We start from the raw sequence: 27,653 nt of genomic DNA, 5'->3' as shown, positions 1-27,653 counted from the left end.
CTCTTTGTGAAACGAGTATGAATCCAGTCTTCAGACTTAAATTTTAATGTAAATGACCGAACTTTATTGAAGGTTTTATCGTTAGCAGGACTGTTAAGAAAGCAGAATATTTTACACCTCAAGTATAGTTAAGAGCTAATTCTCATGAGAATACAGTACAAATAAAAGCTAATATAAAAGGGCATCCTCCTTCCACCATTCAAGATTTCATTATTTGTGAAATAAATGAAGTCAAGTTTAAAAATGTATTAAGCTTCAATGCTAGCAATCAAAGTTTCACCGTTCAGATGGTTTTATTCCAGAGATCTTTTCAATGCAGCATAATTTCACAGGCATAATGAAAAGATTTATGGCAGCTTGATAGAAGTAGGATTTCAAAGCTGTCAAAAGGCCTTAAAAATATTATCTGCAGTTTAAAATGAATGATGGTGAAATCCAAGTAGAAACAACAAAACAAAGCAAAAAAACCACTTCAAATGCACATGAAATGCAAAAGTAATGCCCTGCAGGCTACTGCAAAAGTGTTGACGTATCCTCAAAGAGATCTGTCAGTCAGCACAGCTTCCGGATAAGCACTAAAATACATATGTTTCAGCAATGGGCACATCATTCCAGTTGCCCAGCGAAAAATAAAGAGTGTAGGGAGTCTTCAATTGATGATGGGCTGTTTTGATAAAGAAAATCGTGTTGCACTCAGTTTGAGATGATTTAGTTGTTGGATAGTAAGCGTTAACATAAATGTTTTTACAACAAAACAACCCAGTTGCGCCCTTCACATGTATTAAAGTGCATTAATTTACCATTTTTAAAACAGGCCAGAAAGTCCCTTTGAAATTGGTCCCTAAGCACTGCAGTAGCATTTGTAGTGGTAAAAGTAGTGTATTACGGAAAGCCTGTTTCACACTACCATTGTGAGTACAGTGAAATTCTGTAAATTGTTAATGAAATACGTACTGAAGCTCAAAAAGGATAAGACAGTAGGAGTACAGTACAGCTCTCTTCTTGTGTTGTGGACAGAGGTTACCTGTTGAAGCTATCCCACAGCCAGAGACTTGTTTCCATGCATCTAGATACACTTTTTGCAGGCTTCCAGAGTCTTTTTCTAGTTGAGATAATTTGTACGTAGGATTCCCTTAATGTCAATGTGCAGTATAGCATCGCTTTCATGGAGGACAGCTGTTTGTTAAAGCTAAAAACACCGATTTAAAGAGGCCCAGCACCTTGCAGCAAGTTTCCTAGTAAAAGGCCAATTTATTCTTCATCATCTTCTTCATAGTAACGATTCCTTTTGATCTGTTCTTCCACAGACAGATCTTCCATATCTTCACCCTCCCAGAAACCCACATCTTGGGATTTGCGGTTCTGGTTAGGAGACGATTCCTTAGCAGTCATGACATTGGCTAAGCTAGTACGTTTAGGAGAATTTGGTTCGAGGAATTCTTCATTTGGAATTTCCTTCTCTTCCATAGCGTGTTCTTCCTCATCTGTCTCTGCATTCACCTGGCCATTTTCTACAAAGTTATGCTCTGCTGTTTTGATACCAGACAATTCCTGTTCTTTCTCCACATTTTTCTCTTCAGCACTCTGGATGTTCCTATTCTCAACCTTCTTTTCCCTTTGCTTTTTGTCTACCACGACCTCTCTCTCCAGTTGCTCACTTCTTTTCAACATGTCTCTCTCTGCCTTAGAAGGAGAAGATGAATTCTCTGTTTTATGGCCTTTAACAGATACTGTTCTAAATGAGGCTGCAACTGTAAAGGGACGACTTCTTTCCTTCAGTGAGGAAGATCTTCTTAACTTTTTCAGATCCAGATCCACATCCTCCAGCGCATCTGGCTTAGAAATTTCTTCTTCTGGGGGCCATTTGGGTTTGAATACTTTGATGCCCTCATCTAAGGCACTTCCATGAATACTTTGATCAGATGGAGGCGGCCAGGCAATCCTGAGCTTTTTTGTTTCTGCTGGTCTCTCTTCTCTTTCAGGCAAAGCTGAAGCTTTTGCTTCCATACTTGCTGCCAGAACTCCTACTTTTGCAATTGGGGCATCCTCTACTCCTGGGCTTGGTGGACTTTCTGTTGCATTTAAATCATGCACAGTTTTCTCCAGGGATTCTTCACTTTCAGTTTTGCCTGCCCATAATTCCTTATGCTGTTTGTGTCCAAAGCCTTCATCATAATTGCCTTTAGATTTGAAGAGCTGATTGAAGTGGGGCTTGCAGTAAATATTCCCACGCAGAGATGCATATGTCCCAAGACTGTTAAGGAAAATACAAAGTCAAACGTTAGCATTCTGTGAGTCAGCCACTGAGATGGGTGTATATTTTAGTTATGTTACTGAAGAGATTCAATTTCAGTCTTCCAACATGTTTAGAAAAGACAAGCTTACAGCTTTCATGAGTTTGTACTGCCCTCTTTTCAAACATCAGGAGATGTTTACAAAGTTGGACACTATATTTTTCCCTACATAAAATTACATTAAGGGTTTAAAAATAGACTGCATCAAGTGCAAAAGCCGCTGGAAAAACTAGGACTGTATTACCACTCCTACGCTCCTCTCCAGTGCGCTGAATTATGGTTGCCTTCAGCTCAGGTAAGCCCGAACAGCATCTTACTGAGCTGGTGAAGAGGAAAGCTACACTTCCCAGACAGCAGCCAAATGCAGCAGCATGTTTACCTGAGTTTACTGTTGCAATAGGAACAGCGGAAACAGCTGATGTGAAACACCTGCTGGTTGGCAAAAAGCCTTTCCATTGGGTACACAGTCTTCTGACACCCAACACAGGTTTCCTTCATTGGCAACTGAAATTTCTATGGGAAGAAGAAAAAGTTTGTTAACTGGAAAATGAATCAGCTGCTCAGGGACTTGGCTTGGGTTCATGCACAGCTTCCAGAGTTCTCAGAAAAATTGCAGCAATTCACTTTCTGGGACTCAATGCCTATTATGGTTCGAGTGGGTTCTGGTGGGCAATGAGTGAGGAAGAGGCTATGTCAGGCCCACAGGATTGCTGTGGCTTGACAGCGAGCCAAGATTTTGCCCCAGTGAATTCCACAGCTGAAGCATCACGAGTTGAGCAATGGTTGAGAAGGAACGATGAAAATACTAGAACTCAAAACACTTAGACTGAGCCAGTTCCCCAAAAGCTGTCCAATCTGTTTCTGCAAGCTCAATTTTGCTTGACAGAGAAATGAAGAAGAAACATTCAGGTAGATTACAGTCAGTATGAGACTTACCAAAATTAAAAAAATAGTGCAGAAAAAGAGCTGAAATAACCTCAAAATAAAAGGTAGCAGGTGAGAGGGAAAAGGAGTGGAACAAGCTGCTCATCAGTTTGAAATGATCCACTTTTGCTAAATGCTCTCCTCTCTTCAAGAGGAGGAAATAATCTCAGTGCAGATGCAGGCAGCAGGAAACACTTCTGACTTCATTTCTGAGCAATTCCAAAGAAACTATACTCGGGTTTCAGGACATGCAGCCCTCAAACTTGCTCAAGACTTAAAGTGAGCAGGGCTTTGAGGTTAAACAGCTAGAATTGTTTATGTGCTCACTAAGAGAATTTCCTGAGAGATTAGTGCAAGGGTACACTTAAATGCGAGGAGTCGAGCCTCACTGCTGTGCTGCATGGCAACAATTTCAGATTTTGTTTTCTAACAGCATCAAGGAAACAAGTACATTGTCCATGAAAAAAGATGACTTGATGCCATTCACTTCTTGGAATCTACTAAGGTTAGCCAATAGGGAAGACACTTTAAAGGAAAAATTAAATAACTTACAGTTGAAAAATTGGCAGTCTCAGGCTGCATGTTGATTACAGCTACTTTAGCAGCAGGGTAAAAGAGTGCCTACGCTCCATACCAGGGGTATGCATAGACACATTAATATTGTAGCTTTTCTTTGACAAAGAATTACCTGCTACAAACTTAATAAAAAGCTTTAAGGGAAAATATGATGGCTAAAGAAAAAACAGGAAGATCACAGGAAGACATAATTATAGCAATTTATTTATAACAGACTAGAAACAATGGTTAGGCAATGAAAGTTACAATACGTGAGGGACAGATTGCTGAAGACAGAGCCAGCTGAAGTCAGTTTGTCAAAATCATAAAGTATGCTGCCAATTTAATTTCAGTTTAATAGGTATTTCAAATTTTTTAAGGCATTGCTTGAAGATATGATAAAGTTCTAATTATGATGACAGCGTGACCAACAAAAGCTCAGAATTCCTTTTAAAATAAAATTCACAATTTTTAGGTGCTGCCAAAACTGCATATGAATTCTGAATTTTGAGTTACTAAATGAAATCTCAAAAAACAAGAGTTTACAGATGCAAACAAAAATCTAATCATCCATGCTTGCCCCAGAGATCAAGGCAGCAACAGTTTGCTTGCCCATCAAAAAGTAACTCTCTCTGAAAGCTTAGTTTTGCAAGATGACATGACAGTGCTGGCATGCGCTTCTGCAATGCACATCCCCTCTAAGAAGAGGAACTTACTTGTATAACAATGAGCCCTATGTTTGATGGAGAGGCGTTTTGGGGCATGATGAGAAAGAAATTCCTTCCCAGGCATACTACAAATAAGAGCTACAGGAGGAAGGTGAGGCCCAATAAATGTAAATAAAACTTGAGAGAAAGCTGAGAGTTGAGCTCACATTAGGAGGGAAGCAGAAGGCAGGAGTAGAGGTTAGGAACCAAGAACAGGAAACAGAAGCTGGAAGAGACAAATAGGAACCTTACATGAATAAACAGCATCTGGGTTTCTATCACAGCAGTGCAGCATCTAAAGCAGTAACAAGGTGGACGACTAAAATGGTTCTAATAATATAAAGAGATAGCACAGAGGACCAAGACACACAGGTTGTGTGTATCTTGTATACTGTAGCAGACTGAGATTACAAAAACGTTATAGGCAGCTCTAATTTTGCATACTGGCATTTATACCCCAGAACACTAGGAAGCCACATCTCACTGGTCTTCATGAGGTCAGCACTGATTCTCTCAAAGATGGGGAAAACAACAAAAGCACAGTTGTTTCCTCAGGAGTGAGCCAGGAAGTCTGTGGCAGCCCAGGGAATAGGCATCCTAACTCCAGACAGCACACGTGACAAGAAAGTACAGTGTGATCAAAATGTTCAGCACTGCCGTTTGCATGTCTAATAAGATTAGCAAATACATTCCTATCCAAGAAGTTCTCCATCTGCTTTATAGCTCTCACTAAAGAAAATGTAACATTAAAGCCTTGTTACTCAGAATGCCAAACTCAAGCTTTGTGGACTTAGCCACCACAGTGCCCTTACTATAAAGTTGCTACCAACTGCAGTTACCTTGGGAACAGCTGGAAGAGGAGGGTGGAAAGCCAAGTCCCAGCCTACTGAAGGCTCTGAAGATCAGTATCAGGACCTCAGTGCCAGCCTTTAGGAGCACTGACTTTACAAGAGGCATAGACAAGCCCTGATACAATCCCCTGCTCTAACCCCTTTTCTCACACTTAAGAGAAGCTGCCTCTGTTGCAGGGGCACACTGTTTTAACAGCAGCAGGGCAATTCCCAGCAAGCAACTCAAACTTAGTCTTTGAAGAAAAACGGACAGTTTTGAGATGATTTTCCATTCTGAATTAAAGTTCCCTCCTGAACACAGTCTGAGGAAGACAGATCAGATATTGATACAGTTACTGCCAGACCCTTTGTGACCTCATTGGTTGCACTAAGGGGTTTCAGTCTTAAATAGGGAAGTTAGTTGGTTTTAACCATCACCACTGGTTGAGATGAAATAGCTGCTTTACCTTCACTGCTTTTGGCAGAGATGCATCTGTCTGGCCAGCTGGTTTAGAACCAACATTTTGCTGCTTTGTGTTGATAGGTTTCTGAACTTCTGTCTCACTTTCCAAGTTTTGTCCAACTAAGGCATCAGAGGAAGAAGAACAGGCAATTACGGTAACTTTAAAACCATAGAAAGCTTATGCTCATAAGACCCAACAGCAATCCTATCAGCTAAGGGCTAACACGTTTTTTCTTGAACATCTGCTATTAAACCTTTAGATCTAGATATTTAAACATGACCATTCTCCTTTTCTGATTTACCAGGAAAGTTAAGTTGATGTGTAAAGGAAACTAATACACAAGGATTCAGCATCTAACTTCCAGGAACTGTTGTTCATTTCTGCAGAGTGCTCATGTGTGGGCTTGAATTGAGGTGTAAAGCTAAGGCAACATGAGAATGTGCTTACGTACTTTACTGAATAGGAGCTTGTCTATCTCTGGACAACACCAAAGCCACTTGGTAATTGTCCTGCATTAATAAGTACTTCAGCCTATTAACTGATGTAGTAGTTGCCAGAGCTATTAGTTTAAGTCCAAATGGTGAGGAAGCTACACTGAAATGTGTTCAATCAGAGCAAACAAGAGTTACAGAAATTCTTATAAAGTTTGAGTTAGGCACAGGGCAGATTTGTAGTACGAGACAACTTTTTATTGGGTCAAATTCATCATTTGACAGGACTGATCTTAAACATCCTATACACAATGGGGCAGAGTTAGTGCTTTCCCTCAGTCATGTGCTTTACTCTCGTTGAGACTGGAAAACAAGTGCTTACCATTGCCATCCTCTAGAAAACCAGAATGGAAGGACAAGCTGTTCTCACCTACAGAAACCTGCAAGAGAATATTAGACAATGAGCACCTTTGACTTTCTGAAGTCTGAATAATTATGGCCTGAGTAACACAACAGGCAGTTTGACATGATAAGTACTTAAACAGGAATAGACTGGCCACACTGCAGTGCACATGAAGCCACTTTTTGTTTTGTAAGGCACAAGGCACAGTCCAGCTGAATGCCAAGAATGCAAGTCCTTGCTACAAGGTAGACATCCTCATAATTTTACAGCTCCTGCAATATTCAGATCATCTGCCATAGTGTTCACACACACAAACATCACATTTCTGTTTTCCCAAGCACCTGCAGCTTGTACACTTTTATTAGTCTTCAGAAGTCCTTGTGGATTTCATTGATGTACCTCCCAGATTTTCTTACCTAGAAATCCCTTGACGCCAAGCAGTACACATTTACTGGAAATCACAGGGCTCCCTCCAACATCTGACAAATCTATGACATTTAAACATTCAGCAAAGACAGTGCTTTTGGAGGAGGGAAAAAAAAAAGTCAAAACAACCCACCACCCAACTGAATTTTAAAAAAGCTTTTATAGAATTAGAAATCTGCTGTTCCCAGTGTGGGACAAACATGCTTAGACCTATCCTGTTCATCCTCCTTCAGAAACAGATTCATATTTAAAAAAAAAACCACAACTTTTTAGAAGCATTGGATATAAACCAGTTTCAGATACTAAACATGTTACAGATAAAGCTCTTGATGTATATTTCTTTATTAAACTTGGCACTACTGCTATTAAATCAAATAGTTTTAAGTAGCTACACTGAGAAACTAAAGTACTGTAACAAGATTAACTGCAAATCATCACTAATTCACTTTAATGATTGAAAGGGCCATTGCAAGCAACTGAAGTTTGCAAATTAATGACATGAGGAAACAAGTTACATATATTAACATACTGTGGTCTGCTGAAAAAGTAACTATAACACTAGTATACTGGAAAGTGCATCAACATGTTCTGTGACTGTTAAAGTCACACATGTCTGGCTACTAAATCTTTCATGGATTCAGTGTGAAAAAAGACAGAGAAGGTTAGCAAGTTTCTGTTGCTTCCAGAGGGTTCCCATTTCTGACATTTACTACTAGTAGTTTTGATCAGGCTTATTTCCAAAGTTCATCATGTAATTTCAAAAGAACAATCCTGGCTCTCAAATAATGTTCTATTCTGTATCTATATTGCACCTGGACACCTCAGCAAGTAACTCCACAATTACAACTGAAGACAAGAAATTTTATTTAAATTTCCATTCAATAACAGGGATGTATTCTGATCTAACAAGTGTTCTTTTAATTAACTCACCTTTTAGCAAAAAGCAGCCTTGACCAGTTGAACATGAAGCTGCTCAGCTGTCAGTGAGGAACAGCTGAAAGCAACCATTTGGCCCCTTGCCCAAGGAAGGCTGGAAAGCTCTAAAAGCCCTCCTGGCATTAGGCTGCCACGTGTTCAGAATGGCTGGGATACACAGTACCCCAATTATTATTCAGCTACTTTTATCCCGTCTGCTGTCCCCAGTTTAGTATACAAATGCCTGAGCGTGCTTTATTATCTCTTATTCACAGAGTAATTTAGTCTCAATTTACAGCTGAAGCTCAAAACCAGGAACAAACCCAAACTGGCACTCTCAGTTACCTTAATCAAAATTTACCCACTAAATGCAGAAGAAACAGTGACACATTCCTTTTACTTGTGTCACAAATCTTCTCATGTTTGGTGTGTGGTGGGTTTTTTTTTGTTTTGTTTTTGTTTTTTGTTTTTTTCTGGTGTGGTTTATTTTTCATTAAAAAAACACCAACACCAAACCACACAAATACCTAGCTGTGAATCATCTTTTTACAGTTAGAGAACATGACACAAAAAAGTTTAGGTGGCTTCATCACAGTCATCAAAAATTAATGGCAGAGTAAAAAAAAAAAATCAGAACAAAAAATCCCCACAAAACCAGCAGAGGTTTCAGCCCTAATCAGCTAGTGAAGCCATCAGAAAATACAGAAGTATGATACTGAAAGATTCTGCCACACTACAGGCATGTCATTACTGAAAAGACAGGGGAGCTCTCCAAGAAAACTTAAAATGTGTTTCTAGATATTCTCTACAATTGCTTAAGCCTTCCACAGAGACTTGCTACCTTATAATTCAGATACAGTCTAAAAAAAATAATTTAAAAAAAAAAAATCAGGAATTCTGCAGCATGTGAATAATCTATATCAGCTGCTCATATTCAGTTTCTAGATGGCATGTGGAACAGGTATATCAGCTGTGCTTCTACAATGAGTTCCACTTAAAGTGAAGTTCTTGATCTTCACCAGCATGAGCATCTTACCTTCTCCCCATCCTGATAGGAAATGGAGTCCTCAAGACTTGGTGGCATATTCTCCTTCTGCTCAGATTTGTAATTCTTGACTTCACTTTCACTGGCTTGAATCTCATTCTACAGAATAAAGCACTTGAAAGTTGACAGGTTCTTTTCCCCCCTAGGAAATTACTTGCTTTCTATTTTTCTTAAAATCTTTTAAAAATTGTTTTCCTAGTATATTCAATGATAATTAAAGGAAGGGGCACAAAAACCTGTACAAACTTGGTAAATTATACATTCTCCTGATAAAAAAAGATGGAGCTGTAGAATTTTACTATACTCTGTGGAGTGTAATGCCAGTATTTTTCTAAACCACTCCTCTACTTCCAGATTCCTGTTTAAAATTAACTCGTAACTTCCCCTGCTCAATCCACATCTTCCTTTTCCAGAAATGTTAACTTTTCATTTGAAATTACAAGTATTTCAAGACAAGCACTACCTAAAGCACTATGCAACTGAAAAATACAATTCAACATAAAATCAAATCCTACACTTTTTTCAATACTAGTCAAAAACCTAGTTCTGTTATTTACCAAGATTTTTGTTCTTGACAAACTGACTTGGTTTAGATTTTCCAAAAAGAATCTTTCAGTCTTTAAAAAAAAAAAAAAAAAATCCAGAGAAACCTCGTGTTTCTTTCATTGCCACGAGATACAAGATAATTAGAGAAAGACTCGTGCCTTTCACAAGGCATCTTCTCTGTAACATGAAAGAGAAACAGCCAAATGCCAGCACCAGCATTTTACCAGATTTTGTAAACAAGTCTGCACAAAATCAACCACATCTAATAGGTATTGAAATGAATGTTAGAATTTTAATGCATAGATCTCTAAGCTGTCCATCACCTCTCCCATCCCTTTCTGTATAGCTTGCCATGCACAGAAATGACAGCTTCTCAGCCTTACTCTAACGGACTGTAGAAGTGTCTATCAGTTTTAATCCAGGCCTAATTACACCACAATGCCCTCAAAGCAGTTGTTCCAAAGGAAGATTATGGCTTTCCTTTGTAGCACAGATGTGACACGTTTTAAGAGAAAGGAAGTACAAATACCACACTACCATATCAAAAGAGCCCCAGTTGCTTTGTCAGCAGGGAAGGAGAATATCCAAGAGTTATGGCTGCTATTGGAACACAACAGTACTGCAAACATTGGCCTTAGAAACTGTTGTTTGCTCCATTTTATGTGCTGCCCTTGTCAATGTGCCAGGCCAAAAATCCAAAGAGGTTCTGCCAAATGGAAGATCCTAAGAGCATCAGGCTGGACTGACACTCAAACTGATAGCACTGGGGATTTGCAAACAGGAGTCTCAAGAGACATCTATGGTAAATCTCTTGCCATTAGGACATAATTTAGTGGATCAGCTCCCACTCTGAGCCACAGACTGGAATAGGCAATCTAGCAAACTGAATCCAGGCAAGAAACAGGATGCAGAAATCAACAATTAGCAGTTAATCAGATTTGTTGCACCGGCTGCAATTACTTTCCATTCAGGCAGTGAAGTTTACTCGACTTTCCTCCCAAGGGTTGGAGAATTAGACCCATACTGCATATGAAATTTAGAAATCATTTCATCTGGGTAGAGACTTTTGCCTCTCTATAAAGATACTCAGGAAGCACACACTCTTCCAAAGCTCAGAACTATCATTTTTGGCTTTTATTTCCAGTGCAAGTTTCCTAACTTAAAAAGGCCAATACTCTTAAAATTTATTGCTCTAGTTAATAAAAGTCATATTTAAGTAATAAAAGTTCCCATCATTAAGCAAAAGTATCAGACAGTTCCAGCAAACGTACTTAGGCACTTTTTAACAAAAGCTTAGATTCTTGCAATCTCTTCAGCTGCAATTCTTGACCACGATGCATTAATTGCTCATTTCCTGATCAAATATCTGCAAAATTGGCATGGGTCCATTCACTGCAAGAGTCTAATTGGATTCAGATAATGGGTGTGAAGCCTTGAAGGGAGGTGAAAAGCAAAAGGGAAGAAAACTGACTGGAGATCCCACAGCTACAGGCCAAGACATCCAGGTTCTATGCACTACATGACATTGAAAGTTGCTTCACCTTACTGTGCCTCAGTTTCCCCTAGCTTATAGCTAACATAATATACAGAATTATGTTTGGGTTTTTTTAAACAAACAAACAACAACAACAACAAAAAACAAGACAGAAACAAAAAACAACCCCCCAAAAACACCACCACAAACATGCAGAGAGCTACAGACATGCAGAAAGAAAAAGCATGTCAGTTGTGTTCCAGAAGGACCTCAGCCAGGAGATGCAAATACTTATTTCTTCCTACAGTATGTAGAGGCAAATCTTCATCAGAAATTACTTCTATGGGCACAAAGTTATTTTCAAAAGAAGATGGCATTATCTTCAAAAATCCTGGTTTCCTTAAGATCTTTCCAGTCTCAGGCTGGGACAAAGATACACTTCTACACAAGCCAAAGAACAGACTTACCATGGTAGTGGGGCCTGTGGAACTGCCCTGCTTGGACACAGCTGCCTGATACTTCGCCAGCCTATCCTTTATTGAAGTTTCTGTTAAGCGAGGCATCTCCAGGTTTTTCTTGGTTTCTGCCTTATCTGGACTGAGTGCTGGACTAGTATCTACAAGATGCCCTGGAAAAAGAACTAAATTAATAAAGGGTAACTTTTAGGAACACCGATAGACCTGTCTACAGAAAGATTCAAAAATGTCCCTTCACAACTCCCAAGACCACAGAAATTCCAGACCTGAAGAGATCACAGAAATGCTTCAGTCAAAGGTTTATGCTCCAAGTCTTGTAATTAATCCAGTTAGTTTCAGAAATAGTGCATTCACAGGATGCAGCATCCCACCAGTGGTTTCAGAGGTAAGGAGAGCAAACAGTTTTAATGCTGAAGATTGTTTTGCTGTTATTGTCAAATGCAAGCAGCTGCTACAGTGGCTAAATGGAATTACACATCATTCCTGCAGTGGCAGAGTTGGCAAAGACTTCTGGGGAAAAACTGGGAAGCGAGGAAGGAAGCCTCACCTGCCACTTCCACCTTCTCCATGAAAATAATTTGTCATGTGACATGTTACACATGAGGATCTTGAGAACAAAGATGAAATAATTCACTTTAGTCTCTCAGGATCATTTGAAACATCTGTTTTTATCTCAAGAGGAAAGAAACATTTGAGAGCTTAAGTCTTTGCATAGGTGCAGACCTCCTGACTCTCAGAACTACACCCCATTACTTGCCATCTATCTTTCAGCATCATCAGATGTTAGCTGAGTAGGATTAAAAAGCCAGCTTCTGTGACTGCTCCGCTATTTAACTTCCTTATATGATGTCCAGGTCCTCAGTAATAGCTTAATTGTTCAATAAAGAATGATAAAAAACAACCTAGCTAGTGGCCTTGAATGACAAAAAGAGTTGTATAAATCATTAAGGTCCCTTTTGGGGACAATAAACAAATTAAGTAGTTCTTGCCATTCTCCCCAGTACTACTCAAATAAGGACACAATGTGCATATAATACTATATTTCACAAGTAGTGAAATACAGTATTAGCCATAGGCTGAAAACACAAAAGACTATAAATACTTTGTTAGAAAAGAGTCTCTAAACATATGAAAAATACATAATTTTGCTCAAGTCTCAAGGCTAGCTGTACCACTGTCTGGACAAGGTATGAGGGATGAGAATTAAAGCAAGGCGGCATATTGACCTGTCTGTCTGTTCACTACTTCACTTCCTAAATTAGTTTGACTATTAAAAGTAGTGATAGGATTGTTCTAGGACTAAGACACAGGGAAAAAATGGGTTCCACTCCTCAACTTGCTAGTTATCTCCTGTGCCTTGGTTTCCCGTGCTTATGGGTATAATGGTTTAAAATTCACAGCAAGACTTAATTCATTAAATGCGATAGTCACATGGACTTTACAGATGGAAGATGGCTGCACTTCCTTCCATTTCCAAAAGGCAAAAGTTATTTCCATTATATTGTACAAAGTAGATTTCTGTTTTAAACTAAAAAAAAAAAACAAACCACACAAAAAAAAAAAAAAACAAAACAAACCAAAACCAACCAAACAAAACACAAAGGCAAAATAATCCACAAACTATGAGGTTTACTGACCTGATGTACTATGGCTCTTCTCACCTTGGCCAACATCAAAGTCCTCTGAAGAGAGGCTGTTTTCAGAAATCTTCCTGCTGACTGCTGTCTTCCTCTGGTCTCTAGGGACCTATTAGAGACAAACCCCACCTATCAGCTGCCTGGACAAACAAAGATTGTTGCGTATAATCCTTTAAGATGCACAGGTGTCACTAACAAATCTGCTTTGCTGGAATAAACAAGTCTAGCAGGTGACATCTTATTTAACCAATATAAAGTTTGATCACAGAATACCTGACCCTCTGTCACCTGGAAAACACTTTCTCAAAGTAGTCAGTAGATGCCCTTTGACTAATTGTTGAAAAAAGTCAGAGAACCACAAGATCAGATTTTCAGGCAGTTACCACAGCAAATACAAAACTTCATTCTAGATTTTTGCATTTCATATGATTTATCTTGAAGCTAATGTTCAAGGTCATTTTATGAAGATTTACAAATCGGAAAAAGGATGAAAGGAGCAAGCTATCAAAAATTTGCATTAATTTTCAGCAACAAAAAGAAGAATAAATACTATTGTAATAAAAGGTATCTGAAGTTACTTGTTTTGATTTCGATAGTTCATGCATTTGGTACCAAATAATTCCCTAATTAGGTCTGATAAGGCTGAAGCTTAAGCAGGAGAGTGCTAGAGATAAATATTCTCAGATATCCAGGATAATCACTATCTGTAAAGCTGCAGTGCTGGACAGGGTGTTTGTAGCACTAGTACACAGATGCTCTGGCTGGCTGAATCAGATTTGATACTCATTTGTCGAGACCAACTCCCCAGAATCTAATGTTCAATAAAAGAAATGTCAGCAGCTTTGATAAATGCTCATGAAGTGCAGAGTTTAATTTGACTTCATCAAGATAGGACGTTTTCACAGATAAAAATCAACCTATAAAATACTAGAAGGTAGTAGATCTTTGTTCCCTCCCTAGGAATAGTTAAATCACAGAGCCAGTTGGAAATTAAGATTGAGGCTAATGTAGGGAAAAAGGCAGGTTTGGCAAGATGCTCCAACCACACATTCCCCCTGAACCACCCTCCCAACAAGTTTCTTATTTTCTGGTCACCAAACTGAAGGAAATTCCAACGTTTTATTTTAACAGAACTGCACTGTAAGATAATCACTGTGAAAAATCAAGCTGCTTTGGCATATAAAACAGCAACTTTACCAGGAAAAGAAAATGCAGCTGGAAAACTTCTTTTTCCATTAGCATGGGAAATATTTTCTATTTCTGTGGTTTAAGACTTTGGTAACTTTTCTTACTGGAAAAAAGCTTAGCTATGACAAGTCTTTTCCTTCCATTGAGTGCGTTGATACGTTCAGTTTGGGAGTGTCTGCACACTTGTAAGGACTTGCGGATTCCTCATTCTGTGCCAGCTATCCTTAGATGATTCTTATTCAGCCTATGTCCAGTTTAATGTCACCTTGAGTCCACAAGTCTGAAGTTCTTACAACTCACAAATCTGTCATTCAAAGGGTCTAGCTTTTTGACTAGCATACAGAGAAGATCATTATAGGCAGAATACACTTGAAGACAAGATCCTTTGAGGATGCAGAAGAGAAAACATGTTTATTGGCCCACTTGAAACCCTTGACTATTTTATCCCTGCCCTATCTTTGTTTGTTGGGGGTTTTATTTATTTATTTTGTTTGTTTGCTGTTTTGTTTTTTGTTGTTGTTGTTGTTTTTTTTTAGTAATATGGTACCACACACATTTTCTTGCACAGGTCAGGAGTGACAAAGCTACAAACGAAGAAACAAGTTTGCAATATAGACACATGGGAAGTTTAACTGGCAGCAGAGTGCATAAGGAAGTTTTCAGTACTAGGGAGCAAAGGTTTTAATTCAAGTAGTTTAGATCCAGCATCTGGGATTCCAGCATCACTGAAAGAAACCATCAGCACTTTTCAGGAGACAGACAGTTAGGAATCTAGTTGGGAAACTTGCTTGGGTTGCCTCTTCTCATTCTTTGTTTCAGAATCTCACTTCCATTTATTTTCACTGTAGTGTTTCCCCAGTAACATCATGCTGAACTGCCCTCATATGGAAAGGACAAAGAATTCTCAATTATCACTGAAATTAATTATTAAACAAATTAAACCTCTAAGTAAGAGTTGGCAAAGGACCAGTGTGTTGTCAAACAATTATGACAAGTGTTCAGGCAGCGCCCAGCAACAGGAATTCCGGATCAGGGTCCAGCACCTCATCTACATGCATGCACAAAATCAAGATTTTCTTTCAGGCAACCAAAAACCTCTGTATTTTTACCAGCAGCAAAGGATTCAGTAATCATCAGAAACAGGCTCTTTCACTTCATTCTGTAGGACCTTCATGAAGGCTGGCGAATTCTGATTTAAGAGCAAAGAGCTTTCCCCCCATCAGACCACCTTGCTGTGGAATCCACTGCAGCAGGAAAAGTTCAATTATCAGAGGCAGCCATCTCATGACCAGCTAAACAGACTGAGTTAACAAGTACTCCTCCACTGAATCACCTCCACAGTCCTTACAGCTCTTCTCCTCCTGTCTTCTTTGCCATCTTAGACATCTACAGGTATTACAATTTCACCTGAAGAACTTTTATGTAGATAAGTTGTACAACACAATTAGCCTAGGCCTCGAGAGTAAAAATCCAAACACCAAAATACAAAAGCTTTAGTTAGAGTTCTGAGGTATTTCTGTACACATCTTAGTACTAAAACCTACAAATATAAAGTCAATGTTGTGTAGATTTTATATCAATAGTTTGATATGGGGGGGGGGGAGGCAGAGTAATAGGAAAAAAAAAAAGTTTAACAAAGGGAAGATGAAGGACTTTCCTTATTGCAATCAATAGACTGACCAACCACAAGTAATTAGGGTGATTATGGCTCACAGAAGGTAACACCTGTAGAATGAAGGAATCCCTGACTCCCAACCCTATGCATAAGCCACTCGAGTCCCTTTACAGTCCTAGCTGGGCCACAATTCCCATGCCACAGCTTCTGCTACTTGCAAAATGAGATAGAATATTCCTCATGTCTGGAAAGCCTCATGTCTGCTTCTAAGACAAAAGAGGTGAGTGCAGTGGTACCACAGACAGAGTTAACAGCATTTTGCCTGGGGCACAATGAGTTGTTGGGCAAAAGACCAAATAAAAGTTACACCTATTTCATTATCTACTAAATGTGTCAAACGTGACCCTGCACATAAGGTTAGCTACACATGACAATAAGCTTTTGCCTTAAAACACAAACCAACTTGGAGACAACTTCTTAAGAAGTATTGCCGATCTGCTCGCTCTTTCTTTTCTTCTGATCTTCCTTGTATATGCTTGCACTACCACTTACAGGGAGAATTCCTTAAAATTGATAAAAGACCTGATGTTCAGTCTCTGCTTAGTGCTGAACCAATCTAGACTGACATGCCTGCATCTAACATGGTTAGAGCATTTTTTTCCATGAAGATGCAATAAAAAAGATCTGCCTTGTATCTAAATTGCAGAAGACAGAGCAAGATCTGAATGAATAAAATAATAAACTATAACCCTGAAAATGAGAATAGCTTTGTTTAGAGTGGATCATTGAGTCAGGAAATCCAAGCTCTAATCTGGATTCTTGCCACAGATTTGCGCAGCAACCAGGCAAGTTGTTTTATTTTCACTGCCATGAAGTTACAGCCATGTTGCTACTCAGTTTATACAGATGTTTCGTCTTCAAAGCTCTGACAGCACTTATACCTTAAGACTTAAGTAAATGCCAAGGAAAATTGCCATATCTCAGCTGAATTTACGGTTAGACTCAATGATCCTAAAGGTCTTTTCCAACCTAAATGATTCTATGAAGCCTCGCTTGCACTTAAACCAGAGGGTTACCAATGGACAGAGTTCAGGAAAAGCATAAACGGAAGAGGCAACTGCAGAGCTTGCAGTTAGCCAAACTTACACCACTGCTGTAGCTGCTTCCTACCTTAGTGAAAAAGATCTGTCCCCCCATAGTGCCTAACTATCTTCATTGTACGTGACTGCATGACATCATCCTCCAGTCCTCAGATAAATTCCCAGAACCAGAAAGCTTACAATAGTGCTTTCTAACTACAAAGACACCCCCTCCCCCCATACACTTAAACTTTAGAGCACTTTGTGCCTTTTCCCTTCTAAAATTAAAAAGTAACCAGATGAACTTGGAATAGGAACTTAATTTGAATCTATCCTGAATAGTTTCATACCTACTGTATGGTATTTACTGCTTTCAGTCAGTTTTCAACAATATTTGAATTACTAAGCTTGACAGAAATATCAGTTCCAGATTCAGTCAGCTCCGAAACAATTTATTCCCCAGGCTAAGATAAAGTTGCTTGAAGCCCATCTGCAAAACGGTACTTTCCTGTGGAATCCTGCCTGATTAATCCTACAGCGAGAGTTCAGAGAAGCACTATCAGGAGATCACCCTCCACAGCCCGCCCTTTCAATGGACGTGATAGTATGGGCAGCTCTTACATCATGACAAAGACTACAAAAATCTAAGTTGTGAAATGACTATATACAGACCCAAAACTCACTTTAACACAGAGGTGCTCCTCTTAAGCCCTTAACTGTTACATATTTAAACAACTTTTGTACAAAATTTGTTTGCTTTATTCAACACTGCAAAAAACCCACCCGCAGTAAAACAAAGTCAGAAGTATAGGAAACTATGAGAAAACTGGAAAATCCACCAGCATCAAGGCCTCAGGACTATGTTGCAAGTCACTCGCATATGCAATTCATTTTCTAGTTAAGCAATTCTCCCCGGGGACACACAGTCTGCAGTCCACATGCAGGATCAGATTTCATGAGCAGTTGTAGGAAAAATGCAAGCCCCGTGCATTTGCAAGTCAAAACTAGTGAAGGCAGGAGCTTGTCTGGCTATCTATGCTCATTCTTCCCCATGAAGATTTTTTTTCGATAAGAAACATTTGTTAAGATACAAAGATGAGAGAACAGGATGGAAAAAATGGGAGTATTTCACAGTACATATTTATATATCTCTCTTAACATATATGTGCATACATGTGACTCACATACTGATACATATATAAAAAAACCTTAACTCTGGCAGTACTTCCATCTCAACTGCAACCGTCTGAGATAGTGGAGCTCACTTCAAACAGTTACTTTTTACTTTTATATATATATATAAATATATACAGATATATTTTTTACACAAGTCACGTTTACATAATTAATCTTCAGACAAGATATACAATCCCAACTTGCTTTAAAAAAAAATCTTAATAAATTCCATATTTTTCTCTCCTATGTTGTACCCCTTTCACAAGCAAATTCACTTTATATCTCCAATGAGCAATCACAAATAGCCACAACTTCAAGCACTTTGCACATATTTCTATAGCTCAAATAAGTTATTAACACCAGCTACATTAGGTTTCAACTAAGACAATGAATACAATTATTTGCAGAGTCAATAGTTCAGAGCCACTCCCTCTGCAGACTTTTCCTGATGCCCAAGAGGCAGCAGAGTTTTAGTTTCTCTTAAGATTTGAAGGGACAGATCCTTACCTTGGTCTGAGTTGCTTCACCCTTTTCAAACATCATCTTGAGTTTGTTCAGCGGAACGCTGTATTTCTCTATCTTCCCCGAAGAGTCCGTGTTTTCGCTGGCTTCAGGCTTTTCCACTTCTCGGGACTCTCCCAGACAGTTTTCCATTTTACCACTCTCCTGTGAGTGGCTTTTAAACTTTCTGCTGTCACCACCAGGCCACTGCAGCTGGCCAGGGGTGCCCGGAGGGGCCTGGGCGTCAGATGCAGCACCAGCCCCCGGGCTTTGCTCCGCGCCTGGGGAAGAAGCGGGGCTGCTCCCGACTCCAGCGACCTTGTGGCTAACCTCAGCACCGCTGCTTCGTAGCGTTTCCTTCCGAGACTCCGCTCCCAGCACTGAATTCTCCCACTTCTTCTTTAGTACACTCAGATTCCCCCTTTTAAAATGAGGGGGAAGATTTTCTGTGTTCTACAAAGAAGAAGTTAATTCCAGTTATATGCCTGATGAAGCATTAAAGCGCTTCCTTTCTACCCGAAAGGAAGTTAAAGGCTCAGTACTGATCTCAGCGCTCTGCTTTTTCAGACAGCTGTGAATAGTTACAACTGTGCCACATGGAGAAAGCATCCAGGATAGGAAGGGAAGGAGGGGGGAGAAGAGAAAAGTCAGGAGCCTAAGCAGGAAGTGAGCAAACAGGATGGCCTTATAAGGAAAAAGGGAGTCAAGCTCTAATGAGTTAAATGACACACAAAAGGTTTGAATCCACACATGAAGGAGAGGGGACCAGAATCTACACAGCAAGGGTCTCTAGTGCTAGAACAAGCAAACAATAGCAAAAGCAGCCATATGAGAGAGGTGGTGTGCCAAATGTGGCAACATCTTCCAGCTGGTTCAGAAGACAACAATTAGTAGGCCTTCCAAAAAGCTACAGATTAGCTTTCAGAAACCACTACTTTTATGGAGTTATAGTAGAAATACATCGGTTAACAGTAATGTTTTAGTTACAAGAGAGCTGTCTTCACTATTTTATACCATGCAGTGTAAAGCTCAAGCTGAGCACCAACAACAAATGTCTTTTTGCTCCCATTTATCAATACCAGATCATTTGCTGGAATTTTCCTTCCATTTCACTCAACACATTGAAAGCTTTTGGCAGGATGCATGCACACAAATCACAAGCGCTGCCTTACCATTGCGAGTTAGATGGTAATACACGGAGCAGTAGTACTCCTCATATTCAAGTGCTTTTCGGACTAGTTTTACTTACAAGTAGTTACTTCTCCCCAGAGTAACAGACCAGCCCATGTTTGATTCATTCAAATCTAATACCTGCCACCACTGTGTTTTTGCTGTCTCTCCCTGATGGAGACCATGATGTATCAAACTCATTGCAAGTGGAACAGGTCTGCAAGGCTTACGGGAATTAAACAGGATTAGCAGCTATATTAGGATTTAAGTCTCTCACCCTATTACTCTTCTGGTCATATTTTGAACACTGCTTTGCAAATTAACTTGAATCCACCTGCACTTCAAAAAAGATCAGCTTGCTTGCTAACTGTATTTAAAAGAAAGTACTAAAGTTATCAGGCAAATGTAATATAACAGAAGTACTAGAAATTGTGCAGCAGGTTTCCTCAGGAACACCTCTGGACCTGATGCCTATGGGCATACTTCATAACACAAGTCATTCTTGCCTGGGACTTGCCTGTTCCCTCACCACACAAGCAATGAAGAAAATTTATGACTGGAGAGTAATTTTTAGAACGCTTATTTTATCACACCTATTTCGCAAACAAAATGACTCCTCAAATGATTCCTCAAGCATTAAAGAGATCAAGGCAGCACGGTCTACCAAAGACTTACCTATATATCCTGAAAATACCGTCAGTCTTTTAAAATAAAAATTAAACTGAGAATCTGCTTAGACAAAGACCAGCAATCTTAGTGGCTGGTATTTCAGCCAGGGTCCCCTGACCCCAGAACAGTAAGTGCAATCCATGTGGTTTACAGGAGGGAATACAAGGCTGTAACAGAGCCAGAAAAGATGGCTCTCCCTCATCCAGGGGTGTTTTGAACCCTATAAGCCACTTCAGAGATGATCCCCCTTAATGGATTCTACAGCTATCAAAGATATACATGTTAGATTTCAGAGTCTGGCAGCCTCTTGTAAGCAGACTTTTAAATTTAGTTAAGAAAGGAAGAGGTACCACACAACTGCCTACAGCTAAGAACAAAGAGGTGGATATTCATGTGTTGTGGTTAACTCGTTTTGCCTTTTGCTTGGGATCAAATTGGTGATTCAACACATAGCTTTGGGCAAGGAATGTGATTTTCTTTCCTTTCATTCACACTGGGAAAGGGTAGGGGGAATGAATCAAAAGCAAACGCTATGTCTAAGCCAAGTTTTCTGTAGGACACATGGCAGCAACTTCAATATTCCAAAAATCAACTGTCACAGAGACACTACATGCAGGTGATCCGTTCTGATTGCAGGCTGTTGCTTATTGCCTAGGAAACAAATACTTACACTTCTTTTTTTCTCAGCAGTGGCTTCTTCAGCTGCTTTCTGGTACCTTTGAGATAGAGGAAAGAGAAAACAAACAAAACAACACAGTTAACCAGAATACTGAATGCTCTTGAAGACAGCTGAGATTTGTTTTCCCCACCAAGGGTTCTGTGCACTTCCCAGACTGCTCAGATAAAACCAGAGGCTGGAAAAATAGTAGCAAATAGTACCAGAACAACGCAAAGTGATAGACAGGTTTTAAGTCATTCAGTTTATAATAATAACATACATTAATATTTTTCATTACCTAAGCACTCTGATTCTCAAATATAGACAGTTTGCCTCGAAATAGCTGTATTGTTTCCGCCACCCAGCTGTCTGCTGTGCCCCCTTGCAGGAATAACTCAGCTATTTATACAGCAGCTGCTGAACCGTAACAAATTACAGCTTGGCATACGCAGAAAATCTACATAAGTGCCAGTTTATTTTACTATGCTGGGCTGTAAACTGCACCAATTCAGCAGTTGCTTCATGAGCAGCTGAACCATCCCAGCAGTGGAAACAGTAATCACAGCCCTGTGAAGATAAGCCACCCTGGATCATGAATCAAAGTCCTTTAAGAAGCTATAGAAAACTCCCAGCAATCTGCACACCACTCCACATAAGTACATCCACAGCTAGGAGCACACAGACCGTGCTGATGAGCGTACTGCACAAGGTGATTGCACTTCTGAAATGCACAAATTAGTCAGATGTGACAAATCTTGCCATTTGTGAGTAGAGCTCTGCCTTTCAAAGAAAAGAAACATCACCCAACGTCTGCTTGGGCAAATGATGTTTCTGTCTTTCTTCTCTGTGGAACTCTACTTTGATACAACTGTGATTATGTTACAGGCAATAAATGAGACACTGATATTATAATAGTCATTGACTTCAGACTTCCAATAATTGCTGGTATTGAACCAATGACTAATGTATATCATGGGCTCAGTTCCTTCTAAGAAAAAAAGTCTTACATGCAGATACCTGCTCTACTACTCATTTTTTCTTTATAACAATAGATTTTTTTTTTTTACCCTGCTGTGAATAGTGTGCTCCTGTATAGATTTCTCCCCTTCTTACACTAGAGAGTAGACAAATTGCACCCTTACTCTACAAGCTGCGTTTATTGTACAGACTGAAAACTGCTAAAGGAGCATAGCTCTTTAACCAATTGAAACTTACTAACCTCTGTCTCTGTACTATAAAGGTTCCAAAATTTGAATGAGACATGCTGAGAAAGTAAGTTTATGGAGGAAGAGAGATTGATAATGGAAGAAGCAACAGAGAGAGACATGGGGATGAAAGTCAAGTACCACACCAGAAAACAAGGATTGAAGAGTCCCAGGCAGCATTAACTCACAGTTAGCCCCCCACAGCACACTGTTTAAGTCTCTGCTATTGCAATTTGCATGTGTCTGACCTGACAAAACTGATAATCTAAACACTACGTGAAATGAAAAAAATTTTTTCACATACAAATATTTAGGTAACAGCAATTTCTAAAAATTACGCTCCTCAACATGAGTGTCAGCGTTGGCAAAGCCAGTAAGTAGGACTGTGTTTTTCCCAGGAACTGACACTGCTTATGCAGAGGAACCCTACTTGATTAAGGAATAGCAGTTTGGATTACTTCCAGTAAGCCCTTTTCAAAGGATTATCAACATTTAGCAAGATGACCAGGTTCTGTAATCAAGCTTCAATGAGTGAATAAATTACCTTAACAAGAGCGGTTAAACCAAGCAGCTTCTCCCTAGGAGAGAGTACTTAGGCAGTAACTTAAAAAGCTGTGTTTGTGTACAGTCCAGACTGCAATTGCCCTTCCCCTATAGACTCCATAGTTTCTCCCACACTCAAGACTTAAATACTCTAAAACCTTGCTACACTATTAATGCAATAACCTAGGAGAGTTGGTTGCCCAAATTCCATTGAAAAACTAAGCTGTAGTCTCTGTAATTCCTTAAGGAAATAAAAGCTTTTCCAGAAAACAGGTATGGGCTACCACCACTCAGCTTTCTCAGTGTATAAAATATTACTTGGTGAGCGGACTGTAACCCATCATTCGGCTCTCAGAGAAACAGGAAGAGTAATATGCCTTTTCTACACAAGTTTTGAGAGATACCTGGAAAGGGACATCTGTGAAATCCACTGACAGTTCTTACTAGAGGGTTACATCTATCACCACCAGTTGACAGCACTACCATTTCTAACTGGTCTCCAATTAACTGATAACACATTACTGCTACTTTTTATAGTCCCAGGCAGGAAATGCCAAGTTAGCAGAGAAATCTATGTAGTTCATGCTTAAGCACTTCTGATGAAGTAAAACCCTAATGGCAATAGCTGCCTACATTCCAATACTCTGCCCTCAAAAAAAAATTGCAATTTGTAGTTTGACAGAAAACATTCTACTTTCTTTTCTGACAGTAGGAAAAAAGATATTATAATTCTGACTGCTGAAACAATATAATGTCAGCAACTTAAAAAAGTTTTGCCCAGCACATATTAAACCAGAAACTTAAATGCCTACAGATCTGTATTATTTTTAAGAAGCAAAGCAACTGTGAGTGAAACAATCATTGTTCAAGGTACCAGCTGTCAACCTACACACACAGCTTGTGTTCAGCAGCCTCACAGCACTTACTTGGAGAACCTCTCCGCAAGAGCTGATGACTTATTCTTGTTGACTAGAGAAAGCTCTTTTGCAGTGATTTTCAAAGACTGTGAAGTCCATTGTCTTCTGTTAAACGGTGAAGGCTCCATCCTATCAGCACAAATACCTGCTCTGAAAGAAAGCACAATGTCAGTCAATATGAATTATGTGAACAGAAAAGTAATTTCACAAAGCGATTTGCTATTAAGTCACCTGAAAGGTGCTCCTGGCATACTGATGCTACTAAGTCCTGAGCACTCAGGATCTTGTCCATTAACTGACTTAAAAAAAGGCATCAGTTTAAAATTATCATTTCCTCTGCAGATGCCATTGAGATGGTGCCCCTGGTAAAAGCACTAGCCACAATGAAAGCGGTGAGAGAGAAGCTGTAAGCCAGAACAGGAGTAAGAAGCAAGCTGTGACTGAAGAGGATGCTAATGTGAAGCCCTGCACTTCCTACCCACACACAGGCTTCAGGAAGCCCTAATATGCCCTCTCTTGTTCTGGTTTCTAAACCAAATGTACTGGCATTTATGTAAGAAGGCTTGAATTATGAAACCTAAGAGGATGTAATTCCTATGCAAACATTTTTCATTCACTCTTGCGGTGTTCATTCTTAACGCAGCAGCCGTTTCCTCTGTGAGCTGAAACAAATCTTCTGTTCATGGAGGCAGCTGTAAACCTCATGTTGCAATAGCTATCAGTTTCCTAAAGGAATAGTTTTAACTACCCTGTCCTGCTGTAAACGGGAAGATATTTTGGACAGCTTTTCACCACAGAAGCCAACAAAACTATATCAGATTTTTTTTTACATACTTAGTTTTCTTTTGTGGAGGAGGAAAGGAGGAGAGATTAATTTAAAGAGTTCTCTGATAAGACAAAAATAAAGCTTGTAGGGCAACGCCTTTCCTTTTTTCCTCTTTTCTTTCATCCCTGGTCTCATGTCACACAATGCCTGTAGCGAGTGCACTAACTGATCCTACAATGCTAACATCAGGCAGGCTGATCTCCTCATATTTTCCATCAGTTTCTTTAACTGATTTGCACCATTAGGTCACAGAACTCTGGATATCCGAGTGCAGGTCTGCCTGACCTCTAGTCACACTGTAACTGGAAACACCTTAAGAAAATTTCATACAAACAATCAAATGTAGGAAAGCCCACGTTTCTGAAATCCTCATAGGCATATAACACAACTGCTTAAAAATGACAAAGACTCAGGATTCTGTAACACCGCAGTCCTGAAGAATTCAGCTGCAGAGTCTCCCGGACACAGCAAGTCGTGAGTCTCGACCTGCAGCGCTGAAAGGGGAGCCCTGGGTCAGGGAAGTGCCCAGCTGGTCTGGAACCAGAGGAACCTCTCCGGTGCTGCACCCTGCTGCTGCCTAGAGATAAAACAGGCAGATGAACACGTTGCGGTCTTGGGGGATAGTCAGGAAGAAGGGGACTGTCTCTAACATTCCTTAATGCACCTGATGTAATGGAGAGAATGACACGGCAGGCCAAAACACGTTTTTTCAAGATAGTGATTTAGATGGTGCTTTTAGATGTACAGGTTGAACTACTGTGGCAAACAAGAAAAATTACACTATTTTTGTTGTGATGTTGAAACACACTGAAACTGCCTATCAGTGTCACATTTCCAGTTGCAGCTTACTGCAGCTTCAGATTCACATCTCCCACTTCAGGGAGTCTCTGAAACACATCCATTGCCCCTTCAGCTGCAGGAGAAACTCAGACTGGAGAGCCACTTTCTGAAATTCACGCTTTCTTGAGAACATCTTGCATCACCAAGTTACCCTCTTCTGTTAACCTGCAAACTTTTGTCCAGATCAGACCAAGAGAAGGATGCTCTCCGTTCGGCTGGCTTGAAATAGTTACCAACCTTTGCCAACTGCACAAATTATCATCCACAAAGAAAAAGGACCCAATTAGAATATAAGAGGAGCGCTCAATTTTCTCCCTTTCTTAAAATCATTTGCACATGCAAATAAATGCGCATTTATGTGATTACAGGATGTAGGCCCTGGTGTCGATGCCCAGTAGCAAACATTTCGCATATAGATTTAATAAAGTCACAGACAGAATACGTATGCAGAGATTATAGACAGAATTTCCTGCTAAATGATACAAGTCCATGTTAAAAAATAATTCTGAATCAGCCATATAATGCTACAGTTTAAACCTTGTTTTATGATTAATCTTCAGCCAAAAGGAGATCACCTGAAGCCCCATGTTGCAGTTTAAATTGCCCTTCACAAAACAGAGTCAGTTTTGCCCAGGAAACAGCACAGGGCATTCACGAGAAGCCTCCCTTGGCAGAGGGAACAGGTTGCTTATTGACGCCCACCTTACACTTACTGAGAAAACAAAATCTAGTTTAATTGTTCAGAAAAGAAGCCCAGTTTTGATGCCCAAGCATTCCATTGCAGCTTGGAGTGATCACTGTTGGTGGCTGCATTTTCTCCCCTGTTGTGTTTTTGTTCAGCTGCCCTATCATCTTCTCCATTGAAGCCCCAGGTACAGTGAGACAGTCAGGCCTGTTTTGACAAAAATCTCTTTATAAAGGCAGTACCTACTGCTAGGATGATCAAATGGAAAGTTAAGAAGCATATTTGGAATCTCAGTCACTAGAGAAGACACGAAACAGAACCAAGATGCCCTGAAACTTGTGCCCCCACATTTTTAATGTTATTCCACATTCTTAGTGCTTTCCCATTCATTTGTAGTTTCATCATGTTCAAACTTCTCTGCACTTTTTTTGCTGCTCCTTCTGATTAAGTTCTTCCAAGTCATTTCAGGAAATAGTCCTTTATTGTACGTATTAAAATTTAAACAAGATCATGAGCATTCTGCATATTGCAGTAGAGAGAGGTTATGTTGCAGGCAGCAGGGAGTCCAGAGGGGGATGGAGGAGGGGACAGGGAACCTAGAGTTGTGCACACTGTTAAAGAAGGCAAGGACTGTGATTTAGCCACTGTAACACACCAAATCTACCTCCTATAACTTTAGCTGAGAGTTTAACAGCAGAATAAACCCCAATATATCTAGGAAGGTCCTGAAAGACAAACTTCTTAGTCACACTTGCCCCAAAGGGGCACCGGTTGACTTACTGCAGGTGGTTTAAGTGTCTGTACCTGCGGACGGAGCTCGTTAGCCAGGAGCAGCTCGGGCATCGGGGCCGGAGCCGAAATCGGCCCCGGCGGGGCGACGGGAGGGGAGGTGGGCACCTCGGCATCCCTGGAACCGCCCGCACGGCCCTCAAAGCCCTCGTCCCGCCGGTGACCCACGGCGGTCGCCGGGGCTCTCTCCTTGCCCCGCGCACCGGGGCCGGACACCGCTCCCCCCGAGGTCCCGGAGCACCCAACCCGGGCCAGCCGGCAGAGCCCCGCTGCTTTCCGCGGGTACCGGGGCTCGGGAGGAGGAAGCCCGGAGAGACGCACTCGAGGCCGCCTACGGAGGCGCGTAACGGGCTCCAGACCCCGGCACAACCCCGCCCAGGTCGGACCCCACCACCGGGCTGCTGCCGCGGCCCAGCGCCCGGCCGGAGCCCCCGGCGCGGGTGCCGCTCCGGGGCAGCCCCAGGGCGGGCGCGGCGCCGCTGCCAGGGCGGCTGGTGGGAGCGCTCCCCGCACCGACCCTGCCCCCCCCCCCCCCCCCTCCCCTTCCCACGCACCTGCGACAGCCGGGAGGCGGGTCCCGTGCGCGCACCTGTCGCGACTAAGGCAGCGACTGCACCTCCGCGCCGGCGGCGACGGCGGGGAGCTGCGTCGGCCCCGCCCCCGGC

The 27,653-nt window shown here is 40.7% G+C and overlaps 1 protein-coding gene across 4 annotated transcripts; it reads right to left on the bottom strand.

Annotated features, from left to right (window-relative positions):
* Positions 1-41: 41 nt before the first annotated feature.
* LIMA1 (LIM domain and actin binding 1) lies at positions 42-27,653 on the bottom strand. 4 transcript variants are annotated; one of them, XM_042796936.1, is made up of 11 exons: positions 27,543-27,653; positions 23,858-23,998; positions 21,196-21,241; positions 18,693-19,139; positions 13,128-13,236; positions 11,482-11,642; positions 8,986-9,093; positions 6,588-6,645; positions 5,778-5,893; positions 2,674-2,807; positions 42-2,254 (listed from the first exon to the last, which is right to left on the bottom strand). In XM_042796936.1, the coding sequence occupies exons 2-11, from the start codon at positions 23,974-23,976 to the stop codon at positions 1,252-1,254; spliced, it is 2,301 nt and encodes a 766-aa protein (XP_042652870.1). In that variant the 5' UTR covers positions 23,977-23,998; positions 27,543-27,653; the 3' UTR covers positions 42-1,251. The 4 variants fall into 4 exon arrangements, with proteins under 4 accessions (XP_042652870.1, XP_042652871.1, XP_042652872.1 ...); XM_042796937.1 differs by having other exon boundaries at positions 23,858-23,993; positions 27,543-27,640; XM_042796938.1 differs by lacking the exon at positions 8,986-9,093.

This window comes from Tyto alba, unplaced genomic scaffold, assembly GCF_018691265.1.
Source record: "Tyto alba isolate M040663 unplaced genomic scaffold, T.alba_DEE_v4.0 Super-Scaffold_23, whole genome shotgun sequence".
Lineage (NCBI taxonomy): Eukaryota > Metazoa > Chordata > Aves > Strigiformes > Tytonidae > Tyto > Tyto alba.
Note: the sequence above shows the minus strand (reverse complement) of the source record. Positions and strands in the feature narration are given on the sequence as shown.

Coding starts and splice junctions, on each gene's coding strand:
- LIMA1 (XM_042796936.1), bottom strand. CDS start 23,976: ATGGAGCCTTCACCGTTTAACAGAAGACAATGGACTTCACAGTCTTTG. Junction 21,242..23,857: donor CTTGCGGAGAGGTTCTCCAA/GTAAGTGCTGTG, acceptor TCTATCTCAAAG/GTACCAGAAAGCAGCTGAAG. Junction 5,894..6,587: donor TTTTCTAGAGGATGGCAATG/GTAAGCACTTGT, acceptor CTGATGCCTTAG/TTGGACAAAACTTGGAAAGT.